The sequence below is a fragment of the Agrilus planipennis genome, unplaced genomic scaffold (assembly GCF_000699045.2).
Source record: "Agrilus planipennis isolate EAB-ADULT unplaced genomic scaffold, Apla_2.0 scaffold74, whole genome shotgun sequence".
In the NCBI taxonomy this organism is placed as follows: Eukaryota; Metazoa; Arthropoda; class Insecta; order Coleoptera; family Buprestidae; genus Agrilus; species Agrilus planipennis.
This window is the reverse complement of record NW_020438975.1, coordinates 501,169-509,811: the sequence shown is the minus strand read 5'-3', so window position 1 is coordinate 509,811 and position 8,643 is coordinate 501,169. Positions and strand designations below refer to the sequence as shown.

At 29.3% G+C, this 8,643-nt stretch overlaps 2 protein-coding genes across 4 annotated transcripts in view; one reads left to right on the top strand and one right to left on the bottom strand.

Moving 5' to 3' along the window:
• LOC108734838 (ileal sodium/bile acid cotransporter) overlaps nucleotides 1-6,611 on the top strand; it is a 14,702-nt gene extending 8,091 nt beyond the window's left edge. For all 3 annotated transcript variants that reach the window (XM_018466534.1, XM_018466533.1, XM_018466535.1), the window contains exons 2-9: nucleotides 4,338-4,494; nucleotides 4,685-4,819; nucleotides 4,880-5,136; nucleotides 5,197-5,444; nucleotides 5,502-5,691; nucleotides 5,836-6,022; nucleotides 6,121-6,196; nucleotides 6,348-6,611. In XM_018466534.1, the coding sequence (XP_018322036.1) occupies nucleotides 4,338-4,494; nucleotides 4,685-4,819; nucleotides 4,880-5,136; nucleotides 5,197-5,444; nucleotides 5,502-5,691; nucleotides 5,836-6,022; nucleotides 6,121-6,196; nucleotides 6,348-6,462 (1,365 nt within the window). In that variant the 3' untranslated portion in view covers nucleotides 6,463-6,611. The remainder of the gene's footprint in view (nucleotides 1-4,337; nucleotides 4,495-4,684; nucleotides 4,820-4,879; nucleotides 5,137-5,196; nucleotides 5,445-5,501; nucleotides 5,692-5,835; nucleotides 6,023-6,120; nucleotides 6,197-6,347) is intronic.
• LOC108734840 (uncharacterized protein YJR142W) overlaps nucleotides 7-8,643 on the bottom strand; it is an 11,040-nt gene continuing 2,403 nt past the window's right edge. The window contains exons 5-7 of the mRNA XM_025975475.1: nucleotides 1,424-1,559; nucleotides 1,086-1,318; nucleotides 7-274 (exon numbers count right to left, since the gene is read on the bottom strand). Coding sequence (XP_025831260.1) covers nucleotides 159-274; nucleotides 1,086-1,318; nucleotides 1,424-1,559 — 485 coding nt within the window. The 3' untranslated portion in view covers nucleotides 7-158. The remainder of the gene's footprint in view (nucleotides 275-1,085; nucleotides 1,319-1,423; nucleotides 1,560-8,643) is intronic.

Here is an 8,643-nt window from a genome sequence, read left to right as displayed (position 1 = left end):
TACTAAACTACTTCGTATCAAACATGAAGACATTTCGTTTCTTTTCTCTTTATGTGTATGTGTGTGTGTGTCTGTGTGTGTATTTGTAAAAAGCAACAAATTATCATCATCATTATTATTATTTAAATTTGATTGTAATAATTTGATGAATAATTTATTTAGGTATTATAATCTGGTATTTTGGCGCAGGTGCCGTTCTGTTTTGAGGAGGGCCTCTTGTAGAACGACTGGAGTGGTACATGTAACAATTCTATTAATCTTAAATAATTTGGTTCTGAAATGAACAATATTCAACATTAGTACATGCATGACTATTATTTGTCTTAAAAATACATTCGTATACGTTTTGTGTTTTTATTAACACACTATTACGTATTGTTTTCTTTTAAAGTACAACAATATGAAATAAAAACAAATAAAAAAGGCTAAGTGTCGATAAAACAAAAGCATATTGGTATGTAAGGGGAGAGAATGTAGGGTAAACTGACGACCCCCCTATGAAGATAAGTGATGATGAATTTTTAACTTTGTTTATAGCAATCGATTGTTTCTACTTTTATTTTCGTTTTTACATTGTTTATTTAATAATTTATTTATTCAAAATGCTTTTGAACTTATCTGCAAAAAAAATATTTTCTTGAACTGCGGTTTATATTTATTGTTTATATATATAATTTGTTTAATATCTCCCACTGCATTGAAATAAATAGTCGGCACAACATTTATTACTTTGCCATTATTTTGGAAGATAAATGGAGACAAAAATTAATAGTTTTTCTTCAAAAAATCATTTTATTTGCATTTCTATTTATAATGTTATCTATCTGCGTGAAATATTTTAGAGTTTTAGGCCTGCAAATATCGAAAACAAGGCGGGGATAAGTTTTTGGCATATTCTTGATCATAAATCAAATAATTATTTATTTAATTTTATTTCTATCAAACCTGACACAATTACCGCAATTTCACCGTAGTTTTAAAGCAAGCAAGTAAAAAAACAGACGCTCTATAAATAAAAACAAAACGTAAAAATATTTGAAGTATTTCAAAAAAAGCAACAGAAAAAAGTTAATTTCGTCTCTTACCATTTTCTGGTGTGATGACGCCTTTTCTAATTAAAAAGTCTAGAATCACAGGGGCGCTGGTAATTTTAAATTCGGGTGATATAATTCGTTCTATGCATTCGTTGGCCGATAACAGTTCGAATTTTTGAACTTCGCCGTCAGCGTTGATTGGAACAAAATTCAATGGCAGTTCTAAATCGAAAACGAATTCCGTATTTGCATACAAACCAATAAGCGACGATTCATAGAAAAACCTAAAAAATTCCAGATTTATGACGTATTTCAGTATAACAGCAAATACATAAAACAACAACGAAATGGTATTTTTGCTAAAAAATTATTTAATTGTTTATACTTACGATACACTGCCTGCGCTTATCATATTTTTTAAAATACTGTCTGGTACCGAAGCTTCTTCACCAGCTTCCTTTTGTGCAGTTTCCCGGATACCGTAGCCTACTGAGAATCCACCTGACACCATATTATCCCATTTATCTAAAGTCGAATCAAATTTAAAAATTATTAAAAAGCGCCGAACTCATCATTCAGAAAATACGTCGAATGATAACTTCTATAATGTTTAATTTTGCTAAAAAATACTATTAAATATGAAAATAAGTTGTCTTTTAAGAAATTTGTTTTTTAATTTTTAATTTTCAAGCCTTATAGGTGCTTCAAAAACAACAGAGTTTATAATGTTAATTTCTTGAACAACTTTGTAGAAAATTTAATTATAACAGAATTTCTTCAGATCAAATATGTTAAAGTTAAACAATTTTTATAACAGTATTCCGAAAATTTATAATTCCTTATAAAAGTGACCTTTAACTTGTTCGATCTGTAAAAATTCCATATGATTAAAAGTCGAAAATAAGATCATATATGTTCAAATCAAAAACTTTATGCAAAGTTATTGATTTTTTTGGTTCCCTACATTATATACTTTCACCCTATGGTCGTCATGGGACACCCCGTATACCTGGCCATGTTTGTTTGGTACTAGATCGTTGTTGTAACCATATACACAATCCACGATTAGGATCTCGAACATATCCATTGATAGAAACCCCATATTTTTTGATGCCAAATAGGGAAGTCGCAGCTCTTTCCATTTTCATAACTTTTTCTCCAGCAAATTCCACTTTTACTTCATAACACTAAAACGAATGCAACATAATTAAGGAAAGAAAATGATCTTTTTAAATATTAATTGAAGTATTACCTCCTCTCTCCATCCATTCAAAACTTCGAAAACGTTCTCTTTTTTTATTTTTCGCAAAACGTCATCTATTTTAGCAGATCGTTCCTCGTAATCACGAAATGCAGGATTTAATTCGACAAAGTCGTTTGTCACTCTAAAAACCTTTCAAAATAATCTGAGTATTTGAAATTTTCGTCAGAAATCGGCGATTAAATGATTACCTCGGGATATTTTAGTAAATGAGTGACAACGTTTGATCTTATTAGCCCCACTTGGTACCCTTCCACAATAAAAGGTCGACATTCATCCTTGAGTGCAGGGGCTATAAAATATTTCCAATTTTGTGCTATTTTTTTAAAATAACGTTACTTTTTTATGATTTAAGTGCCATTATAAAATATTTAAATATAGGAAAATAAGAATACATTAAAAAATTTAATAATTACTTTTTATATGTATTACACTTTACATTTTACTTTTGTTTCTTTTGTTGTTTTAAGCAAAAGTGTAACAAAAATTAACTTTTATTTAAAATGCCCGCCTATTCCATACACCCTGTACATCATACTCGAAAATGTAATAGGTACAATTTATGCAAGTACATACTTACATTCAACAACTCTAAAAAGTGGGCCAAAACTTATTGTGAATAATTGAATATTTTAGAACGAAAGAAATTAATGATTTATAGTACTTAGGTATTTTATGCACAACATTATTTACACTTGTTTAAATTTAAAAATAACGTACTTACACTTTAACAACAATTATTATTACTAAACAAAGTAATTATCATATATTGAAATNATGCCTAGAAATGTATAAAAATTGGCATATTTATTAACTTTGAACCCCCATAACTTTTTATAGGGGTGAGACCGCCACGAACTTTTTATGGTACAGTGGTAGGGGAGACCTCCTCTTTCGATCCCCCCACCCCCATCCCCTTTGGGGGCGGGGGCCCTCATCTAGACCTTTACTCATAACTGTATTATATTTAGGTATCTAATTGTAAGTTGACTGTTGATTGTTTTTATGTCTTTGATATAAAGACTTTAATAATGTAAGACATCAATTAGACTTAAAGCATTCGGTAGTAAATCCCCCTGTATCAAATAAATCGCCGCTCATTCTGACTTATCTGTATGTAGTTCATGCAATTGTTAAGTGAAATATTACGTAAAGGAAACTCTGGGAAAACCGAGCATTGGGATCGCTTATCGCTTTCTATTGATTGCTCTAATAAGGAATTCAACTAAAATACAAATTCCGTTCTGTCCGAAGAAATTTTTCATTTCATTACCTTTTTATTCGTTCGAATAAATTCAAGTAAGAAACAGAAAACGTTAGATGGATACAAAATTTATACACACGTGTTTGGGTACATGCACCTAAACGAAAATCTACTTGTTCATGAAANTTACTAAACAAAGTAATTATCATATATTGAAATATTTTAAAATAATTAACACTAATTCTGTTATCCAATTCGCAAATTAACTTAATATTTTTAAAATTTGAACAGAACGAGGTCGTTTTCAAATAAGTAATAAAGTAGACATTCACTTTATCAAGTCTGCTTTTTTAAAAATATCAATAATATCAGAAATATGTTATGTGTAGAAGTGTTTAAGAGATAACTTGTTAAAAATTTAACAAGAGCAAATGTTAATACTGATAAAACTAATAGTTTATTCATGAAAAAATAAAACTATGCAAAATTGATCGGTACTTCAAAACCAATTTTATCCTATTTATTTGGTGTGAATTAATAAAATATTCTTTTAAAATAAATTTTCGAATAACTTACCAGATNGGAACAAAATACATCTAATGTAAAGGACCTAGCTACCTACCCTGAGAAATCTACACAACAGGAAGCGAAACATTGGTGTCGCCTTTGCAAATTATTCTATTAAGGTCACAACCCTGATTTCTATATACATATATCTAACTTTAGGGGAAAAGTATTAATGGAGAACATAATAACATCTTTATTTATTGTTTTACAAAACTAATTCGTTTAATGTGAACAAAAAGACATTATTTGTAACTGACGTTTTGTTTTATAGATGTGTCCTTTATCAGCAGTGTCCCAAATTTTTGTATTGCTGTTTTTCTTGTTGGTTTGCTGTACAGCATTGGCACAAACTTTAGTTTTGTACTTACAACCCAAAGATGTTACCGTTAAAATGTATGAAATCGCAAATCTTAATTACACGATTGAAGGTAAGTCAAAAGTAAATAATAATTTTTTTAAACTTTCTTCAACTTTATAATATGTGTCCTTTTTTAAATGTAGTTTGTATTATTATCGTAACTTTTCGTTTCATTTGTTGATATGATAAAGTAAAAATATTATCTTTTACAGTATTTTTCTGTCTATAGAACATATAAATTATGTATAAAAAATTTTTAGGTGAACTTGACCCTGGCGACTCCTACTGTCTAGCAATTCAAAACGATGATCCTGGCATAGTTTCGGTTAATAAAAAAATTTACATCACAACTAACAGCAGTTCAGGAAGTGTTGACGTTTTTGGAAATTTTCTTGGTATAAATAATATACATATATAAAAGCAATGCTTTCTTCCTTTACCCAGATTTTTTTAAGGATCAACCAATCTTTCTGTAGAAGTAAAGGCAAAAAATTGTACCACTTCTATCTCTCAAGAAAAAAACGTTAAAATCAAAGTGATAAGGAAAGACAGGGTTATTGATAAAGTCTTTAGTATATCGGTCGCAGTACTCGTTAGTATTATTTATATTAATTTTGGGGCTGCTTTAAAAATTGAAGATATCAAATCACAGTTGAAAAGACCTGTAGGATTGCTTGTTGGATTTGCTGGCCAGTTTATTTGTATGCCCTTGGTAAATATCTTTTAAAGTGTTTTGAAGAGTTTTGATTAATTTTTTTTGTTATAATTTCAGCTAAGTTATATAATTGGTTACGTTCTTTTTCCTGACAATCCAGCACTGCAACTTGGTATATTTTATACAGGCTGTGCCCCCAGTGGGGGCGCCTCTAATATATGGACAGCCCTACTAGACGGTAATATAGATCTGTCCATAGCTCTGACAACTATGGGCACGTTTATCGCTTTTGCAACGATACCATTCTGGACATTTACCTTGGGTGCCCTTATTTTTGATAAGAACAATTTAGAAATACCTTACAGGTACAATAAACTTTTATTCCCCTTATTAAAATTCTAAGGAAAAAATAATTTTTACAGAAATATTTCGACATATGCTATTGGTCTTGTAATTCCATTAATAATTGGCTATATTATACAAAGATATTCTACGAGGACTGCAAATTTTTTGAGAAGGACTTTGAAAGGATTTTCAGGGTTTTTGATAGTATTTATTATCGTTTTTGCTATAATTGCAAACTTATATTTATTTAAATTGTTTTCTTGGAGGGTAAGTATTTTTTCTTAATTCATATTTCATAATTTCACTAGAATTTTATAGACTTGTTCTAATAGTGAGATAGTATTTGAGGACGTTAAGTGTTAAAAATTTTAACATTTTCTTCTAAGGTAATAAGTAATAATTTTTTTCTAGATAATAGTATCAGGAATGGGATTACCCTGGTTGGGTTATTTGGCGGGTTGGCTATTGTCTAAAGTTTTTAATCTACCTGCAAAAGATTGCCTTACCACTGCAATTGAAGTTGGACTTCAAAACACTGGAATTGCAATATTTTTGTTGAGGTTTTCTTTACCTCAACCAGAAGCCGATATAACTACAAGTAAGATATGTTATAAACAACTAAAATTAAGTACGCAGTACTTATATGTCACCCTTGTACAATTTGAGATATTCTAAACATTTTTAATTTTCTTTCAGTTGCTCCTGTTTCTGTGGCCATTATGACACCAATTCCACTTTTTATTCTTTTCCTGATTAAGTTTGTTCAGAAAAGGTAGGAGAAATTTTAACTTTTTTTTTTAACTTAAAATCTTCAATACAATACAGAAAAGGATATCATTATATTAGCAACTATTTTTTGTTTTTGTAAATAAGACGCTTTCTGTGTCTGCTGTTTTAAAATTACTTTTTGTTTATTATTTTAGAATAAATCCGGTAAATGACAAACTGAAATATGCTGTGCCACCTGCTGTTGGTAGTGATACAGAATGTGATGATAATCTTAATATAAAAAAGAATGGGGTTGCTGCAGTAGCGTAAACACTTAAAAAAAGACAATTTGAAGCACATGAGTGGTATTTTTTTTACATTGTTTTTATACACATTTTTTATGAAAAAAAAAATGGACAAGGATACTTAATAACGAAATAGATTTATAATTTTGGTAATAAAAGTACTTACCCACTTAATATTTTATGTAGTACTAGTTCTTCCCCCCTATCAGCCACTGTGAGCTCGAAACTGTTAGCACTATTACTTCGAGTGGTCGAAATTCACTTTTGTGAACAATACTATGACGTAGTGTCGGCCATCATATTTTTAATTGTTGCTGTTGTCGGCCATCATTCTTTTCTAATTGTTGCTGTTGTCGGCCATCATTCTTTTCTAATTGTTGCTGTTGTCGGCCATCATTCTTTTCTAATTGTTGCTGTTGTCGGCCATTATGGTTTTTAATAGATGTATAGTAATCAATGATTAAAATTTAAAGGGGTTGTTTGTAAATGGGTATGCAACACATCGTACACTTCAGCATAATTTAATAAAATGTTGACAAAGTAAGTAAGTTTTATTTAATATCTTATTCTTATTCGGTCGCAAGTGCTTATGCATATTCTCTTGTAACGGAGAAGAGCAAAGGCAAGCAAAGGGAGGAAGTTTCTACTTCTGTTTCACCCTAATGTAAGCTCAAAATTTGCAGTCTGTCTCGGTGAACAAAGCCGTGCGAATCAGGGGGGTATTTAAATAAAACATCAAGTAAACTTGAGTAAATTATTTAGTAAATATAATAAATTACTTTATACGAATTACATTAATTAATCAAATATAATATATTTATACTGTTGTTATAATATGTATATCATACTCATAGCATCACAAAGTGAAATAAATATTAATTAGTTACATAAATAAATATCACATAATTAGAATTTTTTCTAAATTACCCGTAAACTAAAGTCAATTTATCGCCAAAAAGAGAACAAGTAAAACAAGCGGATGAAAATAATAGATATACATTAAAATGTTTCAAAAACGAGTTAATTGATAAGTATATAAAGTATGTCATCAATCATTTATCAATGCTATATTGAATGTTAAATAAAAAACGTTCTATTATTTTATTTTAAGCAGCATCTACTAAACTACTTCGTATCAAACATGAAGACATTTCGTTTCTTTTCTCTTTATGTGTATGTGTGTGTGTCTGTGTGTGTATTTGTAAAAAGCAACAAATTATCATCATCATTATTATTATTTAAATTTGATTGTAATAATTTGATGAATAATTTATTTAAGTATTATAATCTGGTATTTTGGCGCAGGTGCCGTTCTGTTTTGAGGAGGGCCTCTTGTAGAACGACTGGAGTGGTACATGTAACAATTCTATTAATCTTAAATAATTTGGTTCTGAAATGAACAATATTCAACATTAGTACATGCATGACTATTATTTGTCTTAAAAATACATTCGTATACGTTTTGTGTTTTTATTAACACACTATTACGTATTGTTTTCTTTTAAAGTACAACAATATGAAATAAAAACAAATAAAAAAGGCTAAGTGTCGATAAAACAAAAGCATATTGGTATGTAAGGGGAGAGAATGTAGGGTAAACTGACGACCCCCCTATGAAGATAAGTGATGATGAATTTTTAACTTTGTTTATAGCAATCGATTGTTTCTACTTTTATTTTCGTTTTTACATTGTTTATTTAATAATTTATTTATTCAAAATGCTTTTGAACTTATCTGCAAAAAAAATATTTTCTTGAACTGCGGTTTATATTTATTGTTTATATATATAATTTGTTTAATATCTCCCACTGCATTGAAATAAATAGTCGGCACAACATTTATTACTTTGCCATTATTTTGGAAGATAAATGGAGACAAAAATTAATAGTTTTTCTTCAAAAAATCATTTTATTTGCATTTCTATTTATAATGTTTTCATAATTTCACTAGAATTTTATAGACTTGTTCTAATAGTGAGATAGTATTTGAGGACGTTAAGTGTTAAAAATTTTAACATTTTCTTCTAAGGTAATAAGTAATAATTTTTTTCTAGATAATAGTATCAGGAATGGGATTACCCTGGTTGGGTTATTTGGCGGGTTGGCTATTGTCTAAAGTTTTTAATCTACCTGCAAAAGATTGCCTTACCACTGCAATTGAAGTTGGACTTCAAAACACTGGAATTGCAATATTTTTGTTGAGGTTT